Source organism: Dipteris shenzhenensis, chromosome 16 (assembly GCF_047967505.1).
Source record: "Dipteris shenzhenensis isolate YYH24624 ecotype China chromosome 16, Dip_SZ_1.0, whole genome shotgun sequence".
Taxonomy (NCBI): Eukaryota; Viridiplantae; Streptophyta; class Polypodiopsida; order Gleicheniales; family Dipteridaceae; genus Dipteris; species Dipteris shenzhenensis.
Window position 1 is genome coordinate 25,357,958 of NC_141611.1, and position 25,828 is coordinate 25,383,785.

The 25,828-nt window shown below is 44.4% G+C and overlaps 1 protein-coding gene across 1 annotated transcript in view; it reads left to right on the forward strand.

The window, feature by feature from the left end:
• Positions 1-25,828, forward strand: part of RUS3 (root UVB sensitive protein (Protein of unknown function, DUF647)) — a 114,209-nt gene that overhangs the window by 76,307 nt on the left and 12,074 nt on the right. The window contains exon 11 of the mRNA XM_087387361.1: positions 15,799-15,891. Coding sequence (XP_087243487.1) covers positions 15,799-15,891 — 93 coding nt within the window. The remainder of the gene's footprint in view (positions 1-15,798; positions 15,892-25,828) is intronic.

Here is a 25,828-nt window from a genome sequence, read left to right on the forward strand (position 1 = left end):
ATCCCAATGGCGAGATTGTAACGGTCGTGGCTTGAGCGCAAATACCTTTTTGGGATGCTGCCAGGCACCCTGAGGAGCAGCATGAGATTCTGAAATTTTGCCCTTTCCCTTATCCTTTTGCTTGGCTGGAACCTGAACCACATTTTCTTTGGGTGGGGCAGATTTAGATGCCATATCCCCCGACTTACTAGGCATAGCCTTAGGCCCCGGACCATAAGTTGAAGGGGAAATAATTTCTGGAGCGATAGCTGTGGATGGGAGCTGATGCAGGACTGCAGGACACTGTGAAGCTAAGTGGCCAAATTTATGACATGTGAAGCAAGCACCTGTAAATACTCCCCATTTCAAGTCAAAATATATCAATACACACTTTTTTTGGTAAAATCCAGTGTATTTATATTCTCATAAATTTACAAGATGGGAAGTCTCCCACACACTGACATTAGACTCCAAAAGAGAGCCCAATGGAAAAACTCAAAAACAGGTAGAGAACACTTCAAGGCTAGTAGCATCCAAGTGCCTTGCAGCAAAACTGTCATATAAGGATTGCTTGAGGGACATTCGGAAGAAAATATATGCCTGAGGAAACTGTTGACCCATCCTAGAATACAGTCTCTGTGTCCAAATGGTCCTCTCATCTTAGATGTCTCCATTCCTCCTCTTCAAAATATATCAATACACACACACACACCCCCCCCCCCCCCACCCACCCCACACACTTTTTTTTGTGTGGAATCTTTGAGTCATTATATTACAAAAAAAAGCTATCCCAGAAAGGAAGAGCTATACTACATCAAGAGAAAATCTCACTGTAGAACAAATACACACACACACGCACACACACACACACACACATACTTTTTTTTTTGTGAGAAGAAATATTTTATTGCTGTGAAATAATTACATTCGTAGTTACTTCCAAAGTGGAGTAACTACTACTCAACTGAAAATCTCAGTATAAGCTAGATATACATCATGATCAATCAAACAAGTCTGAAAGCAATTATAGAACGATTGCCGCAGAGATCGTTTGAAAAAAACAAAAGATGGAAAAGTAGGATCACCAAAGACTCTATGATTTCTGTCTATCCATAGAGTCCAGAGTGCCCAGTAGCGCACCCAAACAAAAAATAAATCAAAACCCTGTCTAGCTGGAGGAAAACCAAATAACCAGAAGAACATGCCAAAAGTAACAGTAGGAAATCTCGCTCGAAGCCGCTGTTGGATGAGAGCAAGGAAATCACAAGTGTGTGGACAGTGCCAGAAGATGTGAAGCACAGATTCGGTAGAATGTAGACATCTGTGGCAAACAGTCGGAGCAATATGTCTATGTGCGAGGAACTGCCCAGATGGAAAAATGCCAAGTAGGACTCGCCAAAGGAAAAGATGTTGCCGAAGAGGGACTTTATAATGCCAAAGGAGACGCAGCCGCTTTCTCCACCACTTTAGTGGGTGATCCATTTGCCAAACAGAATTTGCTCTATCAGAAATCCAAGGCGGAAGTAATAACACTTTATACAGAGAAGGCACTGTGATATGTGAGAGCTTCAAAGGACGGGCTGAAGAGGAAGAAGAATGTAGAGTCCAATCCTCAAGCCTATTCCGAAGTTCCAACCGAGATACCGGTAAGAATGGTTGAAGCATTTCTGAAATTTGATGCCATAAAGGACGATAATGAGCTCCCAAACCATATTTGCCATCATCCTGAAATACATCCGCCACAGAGGAAATGCCTTTGAAAGATAGAAAGTAAGAATGCCTGGGTTCTTGTATAGCCAAAGGAGGGTGAAATACTTTGGACCAATAAATATTCACAGCCAGAGACAAAAGGACAGCCTCTGATCTTGCCTTGAATAGAGCCAAATAGGAAATCCCACTGTGTAGGCTGCCAATGCCCAAAAGTAGAAGTAATAAAAGAGAGCGGATCATGAAAGCCCAAGGCTGATCCCCTTGCATGAACTGCAACATCATTTTCCCCCTGCGAGCAAGTATATGCATTTGAATATTGAGTATGTTTAGACCTCCGTGCATCTTTGGAGAACAGAGACGATGCATAGAGAGTAATCTGAGACTTTTCTTGCCATTTTTTGAACGCTAGAAAATCTCCATGATAGCAGACATAAAGGAAACCAGATCTGCCTTAGTGAACATGATGAGAGGCAGATAGAATTGTATGTATGCTATCAAAATGGATTGCGTTATTCGCAAACGAACATGTAATGGCAAAGTTGCAAGCTTCCAATATTCAAGTTTTGCCCTTAACTTTGTAAGCACCCAATCAGTTTGTTGAGAACGAGTAAGCCCTCAACCTAGAGGATAGCCAAGATGTCGAATCAGTTGAGAAGTTGGAACAATTTCCCTAGGCCACAAAAGACTGCCAGTCTTTAGCATGCAACGGCAATAATTTTGATTTTTGGAAATTGACACGAAGACCAGTAGCCAAATTATATGTAGAAAGAGCCTGCATAATCATGGACATCGCTCCGAGTATTTTTCGGGCTAAAGAAAGAATCATCAGCATATGCTTGGGCGATCATGCTACGGCTGCGAGGAATTTCCAATTAATGCAACATGCTAGTGTCCAAAAGGTGGTCCATATATTGAAGCATTGGATGAGTGGCTATGGCAAAAAGTAAAGCACTGAGGGACCTTGCCGAACAGAACAACCAAGAGTCCAGGTTGTAGAAATATGCCCTGAAAGTATGCAGGCAGCTTTACTATCTTGATATAACCAATTGATAACTTGTTGCATTTTTGGGCCAAATCCCAAGGCCTGCATAGTTGATGAAATAAAATTCCACTTAAGAGTATCAAAAGCTTTGGCAATATCAACTTGCAATAGCAAAACATCCTGGTGCATATATTTGGCATATTCGATTCCAACATAAGCATTAGCAATGTTATCTGTGATATGCCTACGAGGAACAAAACCATATTGCGTAGGATGCAACCCATCATGTAAATAGCCTTTTAACCGATCAACAATCATTTTGGTAGTAAATTTGTAAATGACCAGCATAAGCGTGATAGGTCTCCAATCAGCCAAAGATTCACAAATTTGCTTTTTTGGAAGGAGTTTAACAAGACCTCGCTTCCATGTGTCTGGCATTTTCTGATTTTGCCAAGCAGAGTTCACCATATGCAGCAATGTATGCTTCAATAGAGGCCAATATTCTAGAAAAAACTCAACTGTAAGACCATCCCATCCTGGAGATTTCCATCTACCACAGGATTTGATTGCATCTGACAATTCCCTCTCAAGTAAAAGGTTCCTCCAATTCCAAAGCTTGAGTAGTGGAAATAATAGGAGAAACATGCTGTAAAAGTAAATTTCTGGCAGACAAAATCTGCTGTGAGGAAGGATCTGTAGAACCAAACTGTTGAGAGAAATGATGTACACAACCAGAAGCAAGCTGTGACCGTGATGTAGTCCACACACACACACACACACACACTTTTTTTTTTGTGGAATCTTTTAGTCATATATTACAAAGAAGCTATCCCAGAAAGGGAGAGCTATAATACATCAAGAGAAAATCTCATTATAGGACAAATATACATCATGATTAAAGACACGAGATTGCAGGCAATCAAAAAGCGATTGCTGCACAGAGTGTCTAAAGAAAGAGAAAATGGAAAAAATAGGATCACCGAAGACCCTATGGTTGCGATCTTTCTAGAGAGTCTAGAGTGCCCAGTACCGAACCCAAACAAAAAGGAAATCAAACTCCTATTTGGGTGGATGTACTCCAAAAAGCCAGAAGAACTTGCCAAAAGCAAGCTGAGAAAACCGAGCTCTCAAAATCTGCCCAAGGAAGTCCAAGAAAGCACAAGAGGAAGGACAATGCCAAAAGAGATGAGGCACAGTCTTTCTCGGAGCCAGACATCTGCGACAAATAGAGGAAGTAATATGTTGTTGTGCCAAGAGCTGTCCATGAGGAAGAACACCCAACAAAGCTCTCCACAAGAAAACCTGCTAATCGAGAGGAATCTTCGAATGCCAAATCTGTCTCAAACGTTTCCGTCACCATTTTAGAGGATGATTAAGATGCCAAAGCTGATTTGCCTTTTGCGAGCTAAATGGTGGAGGAAGTAGAACTTTATAAAGAGTTTGGCATATTCAATTCCAACATAAGCCTTTGCAATATTATTAGTGATATGCCTGCGAGGAACAAAACCATTTTGTGCAGGATGTAAACCATCATGCAAGTATCCTTTAATACGATCAACCACCATTTTGGTGATGATTTTATAAATGATAGGCATAAGAGTAATGGGTCTCCAATCAGCCAATGATTCACAAATCTGCTTTTTGGGAAGAAGCTTTACTAGCCCTTTTGTCCAAGAAACTGGCATAAGTTGCTGTTCTCAGGCATGGTTGATCATACGCAACAAAATAGGCTTGCGCTGATCCCAGTATGCAAGAAAAAATTCCACTCTAAGGCCATTCCATCCCAGAGATTTCCATTTACCACATGATCAAACAGCATAGGTCAGTTCTATTTTAGTGAAAGGGCATTCAAGCTCAAGAGCTTGTGCATGAGAAACAATAGGGAAAACATGCTGCCGTAATTGAGTTCGGGCTGCCAATATTGCCGGAGGAGGATCAGCTTGTCCAAACTGCTTGGAAAAATGATGAACACAAGCTGCAGCAAGTTGAGCTCGAGAGGAGGTCCAATGTCCATCATAAAGCAGAGTACGACAAATATGGGTAGCGTGTAGCTTATGATGTAAGCTCTTAAAAAAGCCCTTCAATGAGAAACCTTTATCCAAGGAAGCTCACTGACGAGCTCGTCTCCCATTTGGCAATTTTTCTATGATCATTACTTTGCAAACAATGTCTAGCTTGGCATAAGGATGTGTTTTCTTCAAGAGACAAAGACCGAAAATGACTGAGTTCAGTCAAAGACTGACAGGTTGATTTTGCCCGAGCAACCATATCTCTCAATGTTTTGAGATAATTTTTGCCATAATCCCGAATAATTGATTGCATACGAGCAACAAATGCATCCTGGAAAACTTTGAGGTGAAAGAGGTTGACATGCGTCATACACCATGGCCTCAAAAAGATCATGATCCAAATAAGTATTGTTAATCATGAGGAGCCTTCTGTGTGGAAGCCAATCATCCGGCATGTCATGCAGAGAAATCCTTAAACATAAAGGTGCATGATCAGAATGCACAAATGCATAATCAACTGACAAGGTAGCAGTAAAAGTATCAGAGTGCTGAGGATCAACTTTGTACCACCTGTCCAGTCTAGCTTTATATGTAGATTGAGCATTGTGTTGGAAAGCAAACCCCGGCAGTAATGGATAAGATGCTGTCCAAAGATCAGCAAAATTGAAATCAAACAATAATTTTGACCAGCTCTGCCTCTGAGAGGCCAACATATGTGTATGGCCAGAAGTATTATCCCCTGGCTGAGGAGCATTGTTGAAGTCACCACAAAGAAAAGCATACTGCCTCCATGGATACCTCTGCATATCTTCCCAAATCTGTCCTCAATGACGGGAGGATTGAGGAGCATAGACAGATGCAAATTCAAAGATATCACCCTGTACAATGCATTGCATAACCATCCATCTACCTTGTGAATCATTGAAGGCCACAGAGGGCTGAAGATCATGCCTGATCAAAATGACCACTCCCGAAAAGGAATGCTGTCCAGCATAGAAAATGTCATAACCACGAAAGTGACCATGCTGTCCAGCATATACATGCTGATTATGTTCCTGCAAAGCTACCACATCTGGCTGTAAGTGATTGAGATACCCCCAGACTGTCTTCCATTTAGAAGCATCACACAAATCCTGTACATTAAGTGTCAAACATAAGAGTTTTGACAGCATATTTACAAATTATGTACAGCAGAGGGAGAACTGAAATCAGGTTGATCCTTTCTCACTAGGCTTTGATCCTGTGGAGGAGGCCAAGCAGGGTGTTTCGCATTTCATCAGGTTTCCCGGTCTTTCACAGGTTTACCATCGCTTACTCCTTGTGATTGGGGAGTACTTTGGTATTGTCACTGAGATCCCCCCCCTCCTTGGCTTGCCCTTGACTGCTGTAGAGGCGATCAAGTCTGATGGGGTTCCTAGAGTTAGGGTCCTTACTCCGGACCCTAATTTATCTGATGATCATATCATGCTCCAGCGTTTGGATGGTTCTTTCTTTCGACAGAGAGTGGGAGATTGCGGGCCAGTGCAGGATCTGTAGGACCTTTGGGCATTTCGCCCAAGAAAGAAAAAGAGGCCTAGTAAGCCTTCTGGTACAACAGCCCCCCCTCGACCTCGACAGGGGGTGGTACAGTTTCAATACCTTCTCCTCAACCTTGATAGGATGGTTGTACAACTCTTGCGTGTTAAACCGCTCCTCCTCGATCGAGTGCTCCTTTAGGACCGCCACCACCCGCACCTGCTGCCCCTCAATGGGTTTCGATTGCGGCCTCCACCCCCTAAAGATCAGGAAGCCACCGTCTGGGACTGCATCTTCATCACAGGAGCTTCGGATATTTCCATTCTGGTTACTATAGATGCTTTTCCTCACCCAATCTAGGACGTTGTTGCTCCAGTTGCATTTCCTCATGACCTTGTGGTAGCCCCTCTTCTTGATGATGTTTCTACTGTTGGAGGGGCCTCCGCAGTTTCGCAGGATCAGGGAGTTTCAGAGAAGCCCCTTTCTTCATCTCCCCTCTTGGATACAGGGAAAGGGGTTATGCACCCTGTTGATCCGCTTTCTTCTACATGGATCCTTCGTATCCCTGTGTCATGATTGATTCACAGGAACTCCTTCTCAGCCCTGGCAGGTGCCTTAGATTTCCCGGAGGAGGACTTTGTGCCTTCTACTTTTGGTGAGGCAGTGATTGGGATTTCTGTTGACAGGGTGTCTTCTTCTTCAGGTGGACGAGTACTTTACCTAGTAGATTTTTCGCCACTTGGCTCGCTCCCTCACTCGTCAAGAAGGAGGTCTTCCCCCATTGAGGGGTTTGTTTTTGCCACTAGGTCGGGTAAGATGTTCCACATGCTATATCCTCTTGTCGATGAGGATTGTCAGTTGGAACATACAGAGCCTTGGTGGCGTCCCTCATCGCCACCGCAAACAGCAGAACCGGAATCAGCTTCATCCAGGTGTTACTGGGGACTCCATTGATGTCTTGTTCATTCAAGAGCACAAATTGGATGCCATAGATTGCGCAAAGTCAGGCAAGTTACTTTCAGGTCATACTTTTTGGTCACCTCCTTTGGGCACTAGGGGAGGTACTTGCATCTAAGTTTCAGATTCCTTCTCCCCCTTGGTTGTTGGATTCTTCCCTCTAGAGCTCAGTCGATTCTTATTTTGATTGGGGTACGTAAGGTTGGATTCCTTAACCTGAGTGGATGATTCACGGTATTGGTGTCTTCATGGCGTAGCTCGTAGAACTGAGTCTGGAGCCTGTCCAGGTACAACGGTGGTAGGAACCGTGATCGAAGATTTTTCACGAATTCCGTCCAGCTGTAGAGAGGTGTCTCCTCGTCTGCATCATTGTGGTCTTTTTTGTTGGAATATGAAGCCAAAGTGAGTCAGAAATGTGTGTTCTACGTGGTCTAGGTGGTGTTTTATAGTCTAGTGAGTCCTAGATGTGCCACGTGTCATATTGGGAGTATTTTGGTTATTGTCTTGCACTTGTACTTTCTTTCCTTTCCATTCTGCCTTGCATTATGCTTTCCATATTTACATTCCGTTCCTAGCTAGCTTCCATGTCTCTTCATATGGTATCAGAGCTAGCTTTCCTCAAGGAATGAGGAGGCCTTGAAGCCCATCTCAGACCTTTGGAGAGGCTAGCTCCTTCCACTCTAGTTCCACTCTCTTCTCCTCTCCTTCCTAGAAGCACTCCCTCTTCTTCATTTGCCTCTCCACCATGAGCTCCTACCCAAGCCTCATCATGGATTGCTCTTTAGCCTCAGCATCAGCGTACAACAGCCCGTATCAGCCCGGACCTATGCCTCTCCATTGACCAGCAAATAGGCCATACAGTCAGCCGTACAGCTGTACGGACTGTACAAACAGGCCTGCTGTCCGTACGTTTTTGCAGTACTGCCCGTACAGCCAGCCTCGAAATGTGCGCCATCTTCTGCAAACAGTCCTTCTGAGATATTCTGCCAGCTCTCCTGCTCACACACCTCGTGCTCACGCTGCCGACGCTGATGCTCACGCACCTCCTGCTGCCACACACCTTTAGTTTCTGGTGCTGCCCACGCACTTCACTTACTGCCCCACAGCTGCTCCTGCTGCTCACACTTTTTCTGCTGCATATCTGCCCCAAAAGCGCGCCACTTTCCTTCACTCCTCTTCAGTAACCTGGTCATGATTGAGCAGCTCCTGTCCAATATTCATGTGAAGCTGCCCTTACCCTTGGTCACTCTCTTCTACTTTGACACTGGTGCATTACCTCAAGCTTGATGTAGACCACTCTCCATCAAAAAGTGATTTCTCTGACCTTGCTTCTCCGATTGGTGCCTGAGGTACTACGCATTGATTGACTCCCGATAGCTCGTGGTACTTGAGGCCTCTACATCGACTTTTTGGTGACTTTCCATCTTCTATTTTGAGAGTCATGCCATTACCGCTCCATGTAGCTATCCCATGGACTTCACCGACACATTTTGGGGCATCCATGCCTAGTGCTTCATCAACATCGTCATTGACTCGAAGGGATGTGCACACATGTGCAGTGGCTACTTGGAGGACATCTCTTACTCCTAAGAGATCTGTTTTTATTATTCCTATAGCTGAATGTATTTTGGGGTCCTCTGCCCTGGGTTGTCCTCTTGAAATAATATGTAACTGAGTGTTTGGTTGTCATTGAGTCTAAAGGTCCTCTGCCTTGGATAGTCCTTCTAAAAAGATGTATTGGTTTTCCTATGTTGGTGTGTGGCTTCCTAACATGTCCTGTTATGAAGCCAAGGGGGGATGTATCGTGGGAGCCATGTATTGGTATTGATAGGTCTATTTGGTGCATTGGTCTCCTAGACCTCTGAGTTGATCATGCATCCATGCATGATGAGCCTCTGAGCCATGCTAGATGAGCTTTCTATGTTATGCTCACTAGGCTCTGAGCCATGCTCACTTGCCTCTGAGATTGTGCGGGATCCATGTCTAGTTCTAGATTGGCGTGCACAGTTTTGATGACCATCATTGTCATGTTTAGTTATTGGTTCCATTCTAGTAGTCTCTCACCTTGCCTTCATGGGGGGGTGTTGGAATATGAAGCCGGAGTCAAAAATGTGTGTTCTAGGTGGTCTAGATGGTGTTTTATAGTCTAGTGAGTCCTAGACGTGCCACGTGTCATATTGGGAGATATCCCATAGACATTGTGACTTTCTGGAGTCTAGTGTCACACTATATACTGTTGTACTTGTCTATTGTCTATTACAACAGTCAACATCAAGCTATCAATACATTGTGAGTATTTTGGTTATTGCCTTGCACTTGTACTTTCTTTCCTTTCCATTCTGCCTTTCATTATGCTTTCCATATTTCCATTCCGTTCCTAGCTAGCTTCCATGTCTCTTCACTTTTGCCACTTGAGCCACTAGGTGACCGCCTTGCCTGTGAGGTGCATGGATGCTAGGATGCACTGCTCGTTGTCCTTCGTAGGCATCACTGAAAAATAACTTTCGAAATGATTGAGCCATGAAGTCAACACTAAGGGTTCCTGCTTACCATCGTTCCGTGTGAAGTTGAGCTTCCCTGGAAAAGAAGGCTTGGCTGGGGGTAAAAGTCTCTCCTTTTCTCCCCCCTCTGGTCGAAGTAGAGAAATGAGAAACTGTTGATCCCATTCTTCCTTCTCTTCTCGAGTAGTACGTTCTTGGAGCTCCTTGGCCTCTTGAGCCTCGTGGTCCTGGAGTTCCTTGGCTTCTCGAGCCTCTCGATCGCGTTCGTCTTTTGCTTCCCGAGCTGCCCTTTCGGCTTCTTGAGCTTCTCAATCGCGTTCTTCTTTTGTTTCCCGAGCTGCCCTTTCGGCTTCTCGAGCTTCCCGATTGCGTTCTTCTTTTTCCTCTCGAGCTTCCCGATCGTGTTCTTCTTTTGCTTCCGCATCTCTTGAAGCTGGGTCATGCGGGTGAAGAGAGCCTCGGACTGTTGTTGCTGCATCTGCATTATAGCCTGCAACATCGCTGTCATGGCAGACATGGAAGTGTCTGTAGGGTTCTGCGGTGGTGGAGGCACTGAACCCTCCCCCCCTGTGTTGGACTGCTCACTGGCGCTCATGGTGTCCTTACTGGATCTTGTCTAGACCATAAACGGTGGGGCTGTCCCTGACTGAACTGATCCCCCTGACTTCTGGAAACGAACTTTCCCCTCCCACTGCAAGGTGTAAAGACCACGGCCCGATGCGCGATGAAGTAAGGGAGGGAGGGGCTAATGGAGTATGGTACTACCACTAGTCTGGGGTAGGGACAAAATACCAAAAAGTCAACACGTTGACTTTTGACCAAAAAGCCAACTCTGTGTTTTTTGACCTGCAATGACGTGGCGTTGACTGCCTGTTGACCGTGTGCTGCTTGCTGATTGTGCCACTTCCCTAGCTCACAAAGCTCTCTTTGTCAACACACACGATGTCTTCATGCACAGGTTTCAGCTTCCTGCTCACGCACGGCCTCCCATCAACAACTGCGAGCCTCTCCAACCTCTCTGATTGTTCCACCTTTATTTCTCTGAGCCCCTACCTACGTAGATTCTTCCAGCATAAAACCGAATCTGCTCCCAGCCGCCTTTTCCACGTAGCTCCAGCTCACAGCCTAGAAGCTCCCCTTCATCCATCACGTAGCCACCTTGCATGTGCAGGATGCCTTCCCAATCAGTCCAGCCACCTCAGCCTTATTTGCCACCTCATCAGTGACATTTTACCACTCTCAAGACATTTCCCCCAAATCACATTAAATGCACATTTTGGACCTTTAGTCACACAATCCCCACACACATTAGCATGCACATTAAAGCTTGCATGCAACCTTGCACACACATGAAAAGCCCTTTGACATGGACACCATAACATATCAAATTCTTGTAACATGCAAGTGCACATTGACTCAGGAAAATATAAATAAACCCTTCATGACTTGACTTTACATGACCCCAAAAACATTTCGCTTGATCACACACTAGACACCCTTGCTATGGAAGTCTAGTACAACCACATTGCATTTCATCATTTCCCATGAAGTCCCTGCAAAACACACTTTATTATCTCAAAAAACTATACATCAGTCCATCATGCTTGTGAAAGAAAAATTCACAAATGCCAAAAGCCCACACCTACCCTAGATGTGTACAACTATGTGCCTACCCATAGCTATTTACAGTGCTTAAAAACTTGATACAAATTTTGTCCTATCAACGTCCTGGATGGATACCATTTCCTTCCATGATTGATGATGAGAAGAAAAAGCTAATTAAGGAGGGTAAATGTTTTGGATGTAAGAAACATAAGCCAGGGCATCCATGGCATAAATGTCCTACTTTATTAGCCAAAATTGCCAAAACAAATTCTGTAAAAGGAAAAGGCAAAGCATCCAAGCAGGAGGGTGAATAGGGCTGAATAGAAGAGTTGGAAAAAGAGATTGAAGATCTATAGTTTCTATAGACTAAGTAGTTCTCCATCGCAAAATCATCTATAGCTAAAGTCTATCTAGTTCAATAACACATTTGGGTGAGAGAATCGTTTTAATACTGACCGGTTTGTTGAGAATATGTGTGGTACTTTTGCATTTTGAATATTAAGCATCAAGAGGAATCGAAACTTGAAGATGGGATCTATATTTTGATTGAGAAGAGATCGTGTACTGCCAAGAGAAGAATATTTGCAGATTATGAAGAGGAGATGCAAATGCAAAAGTAAAAGAGAAAAGTGTACGCAAGAGAAAGAGCCAAGAGAGGATCCAGAAGAGGACTTCTGCCCATTCAAGCAGGAGGGAGTGTCATGACAAGAGAAATCACTAATCCGTGATTAGTAGACATTAAAACATTATTATATACTATATGCCAATGATGTAACATGTATTTGTATTTATGATGGACACCGACCGATTTGTTATGGCTGTGGATCATCTGAGTAGAGATAGGACTAGTCGAGCTGGAGCCACTGCTTCAGACGGCATTGAATTTGGACATGTGATACTTATTCTATTAATAAAAATGTGCACACACGTGTCTAGGTCCTAGGGGCAATAGGAAGGGAAGGTGCATCAAGGTGCATTGAATGGTAGATGCATGGGTCATAGGCTAAGGGTAGGTGTAAATGGGAAGATGGTACTTGAGTGATCTCAAGGGACATTAATGAAAGGGTATCACCCTTTCATTGTGAATCTCACGTAGCATTCTTCATTCACATTGCATTCATTCGCCATCTCACACACACCTTGCATGTAGGTCGAAAATAGAAACAAGTACTCTCATGAGGGTGCTCTTCCTCATTGGAGGGCCAATCGGCATTCAAATTTTGCATGCATTGCACACATTTGCATTCTTGAGAAGGCTGTTGCTTCACATAGATTCTCATGTGTGCTTGTCTTACAATGATATTTCTGACACTGTAATTGCATGTTTCCTATTTGGGGACTGCTCTTTATATGGATTTCACAATAAAAAGTGTATGCAAGTGTAAGTGAGTGAGTTATTGAGAGTGTGTGCGCGCGTGTGCGTGCCTCTTCATGTTCGACTCCGTATTGTACAATCAATTTTGGTGACCTATATTCAGTTCTTCTTGCCTTTGATGATGTTTGATAAGAAATATATTACTTTCATGCCCACTCTTATGGAGACTTTCTAACGCTCGAAGCATGGCCGAATGAGTATCAGATTACTCAACATGGAGCACCTCTGTTCGCCGAAAATAAATGGCGGTATGAATATTTTAAATATTCACATTCATATTTTGGCACATAAGGGGAAGATGATGCTGTAATTTTAGCAGGGTGCTCAGCCTTGGGCTGCTATGATGCATCACCTACTTTCATGGTTGACTACTCATGCTTTTGGGCATTGACATCGGGCTCAATGGGACTTCATTCTAGGCTATACTGATGGTAGAGGCAGAGGTTACCCTTTTGCTTCTAATATGTTTTTAGCCTGGAAATCCGAAAGAATTTCTTTCTCATCTTACATGGCATGGTTGCGACGCCCTTGATGGAAATTCCTTGCATGATGAAAGTCTGCAATTGTCAAAGGTGTTTGAACGTCGCCATGCCTTGTAGGAACCCAGGCACTCTTATTTTGTTTCATCCAAAGGGATTAGGTTGGTTGGTGATGTGCTTCACGATGATTGTACTTTACTATCCTTTCCTTTGGCGGCCAGACAGTATTGGCGATGCATTCTCTAGCACTTTGGCACTATCTTTCTCAGATGCTTCTATTTCTAATGTAGTCTTTGGACACTTTGGTGGTCGTATTCTTGCTTGTCCTTTCTCTTCTCGATTGATTCATGATTGGCAAGTGCTTTGGCTCATTTACATTGGTCTGGTAGACCTCTAGATCCTGGCAACATCCCTTACGATTGCAGAGTCTTCACCAGAATCAGGTCTTCCTACATCCTGTAGCTCACTTACTCCTGGAAAGGCATATTTTCTGCATCGCTTGGAGACCTACAGTGGCATATGTTGTTGATGATCAGGCTCATTTACATTGGTCTGGTAGACCTCTAGATCCTGGCAACATCCCTTACGATTGCAGAGTCTTCACCAGAATCAGGTCTTCCTACATCCTGTAGCTCACTTACTCCTGGAAAGGCATATTTTCTGCATCGCTTGGAGACCTACAGTGGCATATGTTGTTGATGATCAGGGTTACCCCCTTTCCTTTCCATAGGCCAAGAGACAGTATTCTTTGGGGTTGCATCACAAACCTAATTGGTGTATTATTACTACTTTGCTGCAACCGTTTCAGCCTGTCCCTCACCTATTTTCCACTCTTCCCCTACTGGATTGGAGGTTTTATTGCGAGCTTCCAGGTTACTCTTCCTTTTCATTTGCAGATCTCTCTGCCAAGAAGGCCTATCACCTATTGCTTCCACGGCCTAGGATCCAGGACCATGGAAATCGCTTTTGGCATCTCAATAAATCTCTTTCTTGGTGGAAGACTTCTCTTCGCTGCATGTGGAGCATTAAGGTACCTCTCAATTAACGGGTTTTCCTATGGTGCTGTTTGGTTGGGGCTTTCTGTGCTCCATTCGATTGTATGAGCACCATTTGGTGTGTATGGTTCTTTGCTTCGGTCTCTTCAGGATGCATGCATGGTTCTTTGCTTTGGTCTCTTGAGGATGCTCAACTTACGTTGTACTTGTCCACATTTATCGAGAATTTACATACATCAATCTTGCATTTACATACATCAATCTTTAGCTTTATACATGTGTGTGTGTGCGTGTGTGTGTGTGTGTGTGTGTGTGTTGGGGGGGAGGGGGGAGAGGCGCAGGCGAGGGGAGGGGGGACCGCAGGGTGTTATGGCATTGTTTGATAGAGGCTTTACAAATGGGATCTTTATTGGATGTCATGCCCCACTTGTTGTCATCCGCATGAGACTATCTTCTTGCTCATGATTCTCTTGGGCTCTTTTTGGGGGGTGGGGTCACGCAAGGTGTTATGGCACTGTTTGATGGAGGCTTTTGGACCTGTCTTCTTACTCATGATTCTCTTGGGCAGCTATGAATATACATTTGCTTGAATGAAATGCCTTTTTTACACACAAAAAAGTGTGTGAATGTGTGTGTGTGTGTGTGTGTGTGTGTGTATGTGACATGCGTGCTACAATGAAATTTTCTGATCTTGTATTTGCTGATCCCCACTTTGGGGACAGCCTCTTTTTAACATAAAGATACATGGATTTCACCAAAAAAATGTGTCACATGTGTATGTGTAAAGCTCTCTTCGTCAATATTTGCTTTTGCCATATATACACATGTATGATAATACTTTATGGGAGAATCCTTTTCTCAATTGCCATAAATAATTTGATCATTAGGGGCAAAGAATATGGGTATCTAGACAACTTCATAATACAATGTCCATGTAATGCCTTTGATCCTCTACACTACATGATGACATCTTGTAGACGTCATCCTGCAAAGAGTAGTATGCTAGATCATCCAATAAGACATGCATAGGTCTTGCATAGAGGTGGTTACTAGAGAACATATCCTTCCACAGAGAATGCTAAAGTAGACATAAGAGAATCATGATGCATAAAAGATCATTGAAGGAATGGGGTATATGCGAAGATGGTTGTGTTGTTTTCAACAAGATTGGGCTTTAGCTTTTCTTTGTATACTCAATTCTATGATTTTTTGGGGGGGTATATGCTTTATGCTTGCTAAAGGAGGGGTTATATTTTTCCCTTTCTTTATATTGGTAGTCTTTTTCTTGGCTTAAATATGCATGGATCTTCGAAAGGATTTTCACTTTGATAAGATGTGCTCATGAAGAGTAAATGACAGGTGATAATCCATTCCTTTAAGTGCATTAAGTAGGTAATTTTGCATGATTTGACAGGCCCCTGTCAAAAGAAGTTAGTGTACAAAATGCTTTGTAGATCTCGATTGCCATCCTTTATGTTTATAGCCTCTAGTTTTTAAAGGATTGATTATATCCCTCTTAATCTCTGTTTTAGGAAGAGTGTATTGGCAGGTTTTATGAGTCTATTTTGTAGAAATGAAACTGAGTTGCATGCATCAGTTAAGACATTATGTGTTGTGATGATATTCCTCATCATTAGCTTTAGATGTCAATCCTGCATATACCGGTTGACCTTGGTTATTGGTAATTGCAGCAAATTACAAAGCTGTTCGGAGCCTCTGCTTGACAAGCTTGAATAAAGAAAGGACGACCATTGTTTTGCAATCTTTTTTATTGAATGGAAAAGGTTAGTTGTACAGAATATGGTCTTCCATCTCATACCATTGTTAAACATATTTTCCCAAATTTTTTTCAAGTCTACGAACAAGATCTTTATTGGATTGTAGATGCATTTCTCATTTGAGACGTCTGTTTAATCAATGGTGAAACTATTACTGCGCAGGCAGTATGTCCCCCTAGAGAACTATAAATCAAATTTTCTACTAATTAGTCGTGGAGAAAAGAAGAGTGGTGAAATGGAAGTGGGCAAGGGCATAATTAAACTAAGGGATAAAGGGGGGTGGGGAGGAGTTTCAATTAAAGGATAATGGAGGGTAGGGGTCTTTAAAGGAGGCATGTGAGATTGGGGAGGGGGGGAAGGACCACTTTTGAAGGGGGTGGGGGACCACTTATGAAGGGGTAGTAAAGAAGAAAGGATGTCCTAAAAGGGAGGGGGAAGAGGGACCATTTATAATATTATGGTTAGCAATAGGCATGCTATACCACACTATAGCTTAGTGGTAGGGCTCACTTGTAAGAAAGACAAGATTGTGGGTGCGAATCGATTAAGCTATGTTTAAAATAAATGAAGCTTTAATTAATCTATGAACATAGACTAATTAGCCTACTTAGGCCAAAACAAATAGGAATAAAGTAAACAAGCAGTGTTACCTAACATCGAATGAGAATAACGTAAAGATTGCTACAAAGATTGCTGTCCATAGTTCATGGAGACATAATCTTTAGAGAAGTTTATGTGGAAGATGTTTGCTTTCAGCAGGTTCTTTAAATGAGCTGGGTATCTTGGGACAAAATAAGTCGTGTGAAATGGAAAGTCTATGCATGATTTACAAATTATAGCACCTGCATGTGTATGCTTGCCCTTGGCATACACTCAGAGGAAGGCAAGGCATTTGATTGGTCTTGTGCACATTTGCTGCTCCATTGCTCTTAGTTTTTCGCAAGAGCCATTTATGAGTTCCATCCTATCAAAGTTGATTCCAAGAGTGCACCTAAATATGGGTTGATAAACCATGCCTTGCCTAAATGGCCCACCACTTTGATCAACTTCCAGGGAAGTGATTCGAGGTTCCCATCCATCTTTGGGTCTCCCTCTGTCAATGGCTGGAGGAGTTCCCCTAGCCCCTACTTTGAAGAAATCATCTTGACCACTACCTCGCATCATCATAACCCGCAAAGGGACCCTTGTGAGAACTGACCCAACCATGCGTCGTATGTCCAAGTCTGCAGTGTTGCCCTCCACCTCTTTGATGTGCCTCTCTCTCTCATATCCTATGTCTTGCTCGTCGGAGGTGAGAGAGAAAGCCCTCTACATCGCGCCCCTAGGCTAGCTACTCCATGCTCCAAAGGAGCTGGATGGACCACTGTTCCACTGAGTTCAACCTATATTTGTCCGTTGGCGAGCATACATCCATTCTAATCTTGAACATCCGGGTGCCAAATGAGGGACTAACGCCCAAACTCCTCTCGCCAGTGAGGTGGGGTCCGTATCACCACACCGTGAAAAGTCTCTGCATCATTTGGGATCCCTTACCCGTGAGGGGGGTCTCTGAGAAGAGCCAGGTGAGACTGTTGCCACTAACTGCCTATACATGGGGTGTTCTTGAGAAGCCCCCTCTACAAGAGGAGCTTCCAGGGCTCTGCACTTTGGGTGAGGCGGCGAACCACTAACTTATCTAAGAGGGCTCTACTTTGCATCTCCAGATCAATGATGCCTAGGACTCCTCGAGCATGCGGCATGATTACTATCTGCCATGCAACCCCGGCCGTGTTGTTTCTCGTGCCATCTGAACTGGCCCGGAGGAAATTGCGCACTAGGCGCCTGAGTTGCCCCATGCAACCCCTATGAAAACACCAATAGGAGACAATGTACCAGGCCATGGCTGGAAGAAAAGAGCCCTCTTTGCTAAAGAGACCTTGGCAGAGCTCCAGTATAAGAGCTTCTGCCGGATGCTCTCTACAATCGGGGCAATCTACCACTTTGCTGAAATGTCGATCCCTATTTGACATCCCAGGTATCCCATTGAAAAACCAAAGGCAGCAATCTAGTCTTGGACCTCCTAGAGCTCCTCCATCCCTCTGAAGAAGCCGATCAATTGGGTCTAGTTGATCCGGGCCTCGGAGGCCTCAAAATATTTGGCCAAGGCTTCTCTGAGAGCCTCCAAGCTTGTTGTTAATCTCTCCAGGTACAACGCTGTGTCATCTACAAACTCTGAATCCAAAAGCTCCCCCTCGTGTTGATCGAGAGTCTCATCCCAATTAGTCCTGCAGCTTGGGAGCGCAGGAAATTTCCTAGTGCCTTGGCTACGAAGAGGAAGAGGAAGGAGGCAAGGGGGCAGTCTTGTCGAACTAACCGGGAGAGAAATAAGGCCTTGCTCGTGTGACCACCAATGAGCGCCTGGCTAGAGCTCCTTGTATAGAGAGCTAAAATCCCTCGGATCCATTAGTCTGAGAAGCCTAGTCTGCGTATAGTGCCCTCCAAGAAAGACCACTCCAGCCTATCATAAGCCTTTTTGAAGTCCAGGAGGAGGATAGCTACGGGCTTTGACTCCTCCCTGGCCCAACCTATGGTCTCCCCAAAAGTGAGATATTGTCCAGGATGTTGCGCTCTTGGACAAAGTCGGTCTGCGTGTCGTGGATGATATCGAAGAGGTGGGGACATAACCGCAAGCTCAAGACCTTGGCTAAGATCTTGTATGCGGTATCTAGAGGGTGATTGGTCTGACTGGCAAATGTCGGACTTGTCTCCTCCCTTCAGGATCAAGCAAATCCAGCCCCTAGCTCAATGATTGAGGGAGTAAGATGGAGTCATAGATCTCCTAACAAGCTTGCCTCAATGGGGTGACAATAAACTTCCAAAAACTTCGAAAGAAGGCTGAGTTAGACCATCCTCCCTAGGGCGCTTATTGGGAAGGAGGGCCTCAAGGGTCTCCCACAGGTCCTCGTCCATGAACGGTGCCTCTAACTGCCATCTCAAGCTCAGCGGGACCACTATCAAAACCTGATCCCAAACTTCCTTCCAAGCTAAGAGGATCATGGGAGTCTCCTTCTCGGACTGAAACTAATGTCCGTAGAAGTCCGTGGTCATGTCAAGGATATCTTGGGGGTCCGTGTGCATTCGTCCCTGCTCATCCCGTAGCCATTGAAGCTGAGTCCCACGGTCCCAAGGAACTTTGCCTAGTCATCCTGTCTCCCTCTTGAGCCCATCTGTCGCGGGCGGAGTGGTACAAGAACTTTGCTTGCTGGACCTCCGTGGCCTGAAGATCAAGCCTCGTGCCCTCATAACGGTCACTGAGCCACTAGGAACCTCGATTGTGCTCTCTGAGTCTCTCTATGGAAGCTAAGTCCCATCTTGCAGGGCTCTCTTTCGCTTTTGAAGAGCGTGTCTCCTTCTGAGGGCCTAAGAGTGTAGCTTTGTGCTGCTCCTCTAAATCGCCTCAGCCACCTAAGAGGCCCATCCCTCACTAACCCTCCTTTTGGTTGCTGCTAGCTGGTGATAGCATGTTGTGCCTCCTCGTCTTGAAGGTCGTTTGGGATGCGAACCTCCCTTTGGGGGAGTCCTGTGGGACCGATCTAAATGAAGCATAGCTGGGGAGTGGTTCGACATCATGGTACTTGCTAGAATCCCTGTGGAACCCCCTCTATGCAGCACCCAATCCCGACATAGAACTTGTCCAGGTGCTCCAACAAGCCATCATGTCTTCTCTGCGCAAAGGAGAAAAGGAGGCTGCCTAGGATCCTAGTCAACTCCGCCTCTCTTCACGGGTCTCTTTTGCTGACCGCAAAGATGAATTGCTCCTAGGTGCTCCTTTCTGCTCTGCTGGCATCTCTGAGTAAGAAGCTCCTTCATATTTATCTTCTGCAATATCTAAGTTGTTGAAGTTGCCCCCTACAATCTAGGAGTTGACATCTAGGAGGCACTTCGTCAAAAGCCTCCAAAAAGCAGGTCGGTATTGTCTACAGGCGTGTTTGCAGGTTGGTGTGTACACGTTCAGATGCCAATCCTGGACTCACCCATGCAGAGACCTATGTGATAATCTCACCCTAATCATAGATCTGAGGAGCCATCGCTTGGGACGTTGAGATGTAGACACCTCCGCTGCGGCCTACTATGGGAGACCACACCTTTGGGCTCCCCGGAAGCAAATGATGGGGGCGGCTGATGTCTGCTACTGAGAACATGTGCTCCTGAACGGATGTGCACAGTTTTCGAGCAAAAACCTACGAGCAGAAAAGTCCGAGCGATAATTTTTGACACCAATCATGCTTGTATATTTCTCAAAGGAATATACAATTCTTTCTTAATTTCTCATTTATGGAACCATATACTTACTTATTTTTCATTATAACCCTCATTTTAGAGAACATCTATATATGAACAAATAGCAGAGGCCACCATAATGGAATCTTAGGCGCCACCCCATGGCTGCAATTTCTAGCCACAAATTGGGGCTTTTGTGTTGGGAGAGCATTTTTTGGAGTATTCAGTACATACTGCCTTTCTTGGAGTGTTTGGAACACTTTTGGCAGATTTTGGAGAGTGTTTTATGCTTGGACAGATTTCTGACAACTCAAGTACAGAAATCTAAGTTGCATATACAGCCAGTGCTTGGCTGTGTTTTTAGGAGTTGTGCATTTTATTCCCAGTAAGGGAATTCAGCTTTGTATCTGCTTCAATCTCTTTCTCAGATATGGCCCATCAAAATCAGAATGAGTTCCAGTTCGGTGGTCTTTCACAGGAAGACAAATTGGATGGTACCAACTACTCCCTCTGGAGTTTCATGGTACGTAATATTCTGATTTCTCGCAATTTATGGGATTATGTCAATGGGGATGAAATCCGACCAGCAGATATTGCACCTGCTACCCCTCCTCAGCAAGGAGGTGGAAGAGGTCGTGCACAGGGTGCAGCTGCAGGACAAGTTGTTGGTGCAGCTACAGTCAATACTCCAGAGCAGAAAAGATGGGATTCACGGGATGCCTTAGCCTTGTCATGCATCTCTCTTTTAGTGAAAAGATCAATCATTCCGCATATCCGGTCATGTAAGACCTCCAGGGCAGCGTGGGATATTTTGGAAAGCATGTATGCAGCACGGAATGATGCCAGGGTATCTTTTTTAAAAAGAGAGTTGAGCAATACACATATGGAGGAGGGTGACTCCATGTCAGTCCACCTCACTAAGCTACAGGATCTCAGAGAGCAGTTGTTAAACATAGATGAAATTATTCCTGATTCAGAGATGATTACAACCACTCTGAATTCTCTTCCTGAGTCCTATCTCAGCTTTCACACTTCGCTGAATTTATCATTGAGGGGGGGTGCAAATCCTCTCTCTTTTCATGAGTTGATAGGACTTCTGCTTCAGGAAGAGCAGACCAGGAAAAATTTGGCTTCACGTGCAGGTGAACAAGCTATGCTCTCAAAATTTAAATAAAAAACAAAGGGACAGGCAAAGACAACAGCAAATCAGCCTTCCAGTGGGTTAGGACAGCCTTCACAAAAGGCTAAAAGTGATGCAAGCAAGCCCAAAAAGAAGGGTTTTTGTCACTACTGCAAAAAGCCAGGTCATCACATAGCAGAATGCAGGAAAAGGATTGCAAAGGAAAAGAAAAACAGCTCAGGAATGGCTGTTTCAGATTCAGCCCCTTGTGCATCTGACAGTGGGGATGCTGCAGCCAACTTTGTTGGTCAAGATTATGCCTTTTTATCTTGCATTTCTGATTCTAGGTTGGCTGTTCCAGATGCTCGGGATAGTACAGCTTCTTGCAGTGATGATACATATGCATTTTTGACTTGCAGTTTTGACTCTCCTTCAGATGCATCTGCTTTCAGTGTTGATGAAACACTGAACACATGGTATTTTGACAGCGGTGCATCCAAGCACATCACTTCGAGGAAGTGTCTCTTTACTTCCTTGCATCCACCTCCTGTTGGTAAGAAAGTCACTTGTGCCAACAACTCCTCATATTCAGTACGTGGCACAGGAGAAGTTGAGCTCACTGCAATTGATGGCTCAATTTTCAGACTTTCTGATGTCTTATATGTGCCTGGCATAACCAAAAATCTCCTTTCAGTGTCCACTCTTAACAGAGGGGGATTTCAGGTCATCTTTGAGGATGACAAATGTGCTGTCCGGGACAGGGAAGCTAACTATGCCTTAATGTTATCTGGTACTCTGCTGCGTGGGCTTTTTCAGCTTGATATTTTTGAGAAAAGAGCAGCTCATGCTTTGGCAATTTCTACCCCTACAGTTGCCATGCAAAATGCAGAATTATGGCATGCCAGATATGGCCACATGCATTACAACAGCTTAATGACACTTCAGAAATTTTCAATGGTTGATGCATTGCCACCTCTTGAGATACCTCCTCCACATGCCTGTGAAGGGTGCATTTTAGGTAAAATGCATAGATTTCCCTTCAAGAAGGATGGTTCAGTTAAAGCTGTTTGCAAATTGCAGCTTATACACAGTGATGTCTGTGGTCCCATGAGGACTCCGTCATTGGGTGGTCATCTCTACTTTGTCACATTTATTGATGACTACTCCAATTTTACTTGGGTTTATGGGCTGAAAAAGAAATCTGAAGTCTTCACAGTGTTTAAACACTTTTCAGCCATGGTTGAAAATGAAACCGGGCTCAAGATACAGACATTACGCACGGATAGAGGTGGGGAATACCTATCTGCAGAATTTGATGCTTTCCTCAAACAAAAGGGTATTGTGCATCAGCTCACAGTCAGGCTAACCCCTCAGCAAAATGGCAAAGCTGAGAGGAAAAATAGAACCCTCATGGAGATGGACAGATGTATGCTGAAAAGCAAACACATGCCTCATAAATTCTGGTTAGAGGGTTTGATGTGTGCCAATTACATTTTGAACAGGGCTCCCACTAAGGCTTTAAAAACAAAAACTCCTTTTGAGGTCTGGAATGACAGGAAGCCTTCAGTGGATCACTTCCGAGTCTTTGGATGCCTTGCCTATGCACATGTGCCAGTTGAATTTAGGCACAAATTGTCAGATAAAGCCATCAAATGCATATTTGTTGGATACAGTGCAGAAAGCAAGGGGTATCGTCTCTACAATCCTGCTACACGCAAAATCATTGTAAGTAGAGATGTGATATTTTCTGAAAATTCAGCTCACACTCAGGCTGATTTTCAAATGCCTTCATCTTCAGAAGATGTCTTTCAAGGGTTGCTACCCATTGCTTTGGGTTCCCCTGCTGATTTTTCTGATCCAAATCAGAATTTACAGCAACCTTCAAATGCTTCAGTTCCGCCACAGGATGTCATGCCTCCTCCACAGGCAATGGAACAAGCGGTGCAGCAAGAAATTGCAGACATACATGCAGCAAAAACAGTCCCAAACTGGCTGTTACAGACTCTCCGGGAGAGTAAACTTGATGCTCCGTTACCTGGCAGGACTCGCAGTGCAGCAAGGCACATGGAAGGTGCTAATTCAGTGGAATCAGCATATGCAGGTACTCTCCTTGATGAAGAGGAGCCTGCCACATTTGAAGAAGCACAAGGTAATGTGCATTGGATGAATGCCATGCACGATGAGTTGCAGTCCATTGCAAAAAATCAGACTTGGGATGTTGTGGACTTGCCACAGGGTAAACATGCTATTGGCACACGATGGGTATTTAAAGTCAAACGGAAGCCAGATGGCTCCATTGACAGATATAAAGCCAGGCTGGTTGCTAAAGGCTATGCTCAGAAAAAGGGCATAGATTATGAGGAGACTTTTGCTCCTACATCCCGGATGACCACCATCCGATCAGTAATTGCAATGGCTGCACATTTTGAGTGGAATGTTCATCAGTTGGACATCAAAACAACCTTCTTAAATGGGGACTTGCTGGAAGAAGTGTATGTCAAATCACCTCCGGGTTTTGGAATTACAGCAAATGCACTTCAAGTCTGCAAGCTTAATAAAGCTTTATATGGGCTGAAACAGGCCCCTCGTGCATGGTATGCCAAGATACATGCCTTTTTGACCAGCAAGGGGCTGCACAATAGTCCTACTGAGAGCACCCTCTACATCAAGATGGATGGGGGGGAAATCTTAGTCATCCTTCTTTATGTTGATGACTTACTGCTCACAGGGTCCAATGACGAAAAAATTGCAGATTTCAAAACTGATTTGCAGACCCACTTTGATATGTCAGATTTGGGGCTGCTTCACTTTTATTTGGGGATCCAGTTCTCTCATGAGAGACGTGGCACTGTTATGTCTCAGTCCAAGTATGTTCAGAAACTTTTGGACAGATTTAACATGCAAGAGTGTGAGCCCATATCTACTCCTATGGAACCGGGGCTGAAACTCACAATGCATGATGCAGGAGAATCAGTTGATGCCACACTTTACAGTCAAGCTGTTGGATGTCTCATATATCTCTGCAATACTAGGCCTGATATTCAGTTTGCAGTATCTCAGGTGAGCAGGTACATGCACAGCCCCAAAACTCTGCATTGGCAGGCAGTTAAGCGCATCTTCCGTTATTTGCAAGGCACCAAGTCTTTTGGCTTACTATTTCCCAGGGGGGGTGACTTGCAGATGCATGCCTACAGTGATTCAGATTGGGCTGGTGATTATGACACTAGGCAGTCCACTAGTGGCAATTGTTTCTTTTTGGGAAAATCTTGCATTTCATGGCTGAGCAAGAAACAATCTACAGTGGCTACCTCATCATGTGAAGCTGAGTACAGGGCAGCTTTCACAGCAACAGTTGAATGTGTCTGGCTGAGACGTTTATTTGCTGATCTTCATCTGTCTTTGGAGGGTCCTTCTCCAATTCTCACTGATAGTCAGAGTGCCATTGCAGTGGCAAAGAATCCAGTGTTTCATGCTCGCACGAAGCACATTGAGGTTCACTATCACTACGTCAGAGAGAAGTTGCATGCAGGAGAGATCAGTATGATCTTTGTGTCCACACATGACAACGTTGCAGATATTTTCACCAAAGCGCTACCACGTGAGAAGTTTGAGGCATTTCGCATTGCCCTGAACTTATATCCGTTTGGTGATTGATCAGCCTTGTACATGACATTGGCACTGCAGGGGGGTGTTGGAATTATAGATATAATTCAGCAGTGACCAATGTAATATAATAAGTTAGTTAGGGGCACTTTTCCCTCCTTTAGAGGTTTTTCCCCCTAACTACAGTTAGTTCACTAACTATGGTTAGTGACTACTAAGGTTTTGTCACTAGGACAAAACCTTATCCTTCTCACTTTGTGTTGTACTCTTTCACTCTATTCTATTGCAACTACAGCTTCCAAGCTTTCTACTCTCTCACTCCCTCTTGCTCTCACTCTCTCCCTTACCTTCAGGGTCAGGTTAGTCTCCCGTGAGTGCAGCTGGAGGATTAAGACTCTCCTCCCATAGATGACACCTGGATGCACTATAGTCCTTTTGTGAGTCTCATGATTTGAAGGTCAACTTCGGTAAAACCAAGGTTATGATCTTCAATACATCTCGAGTGGTCATGCGCAATGAGCATTTCACATTTGATGGGTCCCTTGTTGAGGTAGTTTCATCATACACTTATCTGGAGGTCGTCTTTTCCGGATCCACCTTCACCATGAGACCCACGATGCAGGCGCGCCTGAGCAGAGGATATGCTTCATTGGTTAGACTAGAGAGACAGTGCTTCCGCTCTCATTTTCAGGATCCATGGATCAAAGGGTTGCTTTTAGACTCCTTGGTCCGCCCTACAGGGATGTATGGCAGCCCTTGCTGGGGGCCAGATTTGTCGGATACAGAGTGGGCCAGATTTGTCGGATACAGAGTGGGCCAAGGTGGAGCGGCTACAGGTTCTCATGTTATCACGGATGATTCGTGGTAAGCCATATGTCCCTCACTAGATCATTCGGGCAAAGTTTGGGTCACCCCCATTACAGCTAGATGCTGCATTTTAGGTCATTACATATGTGTACC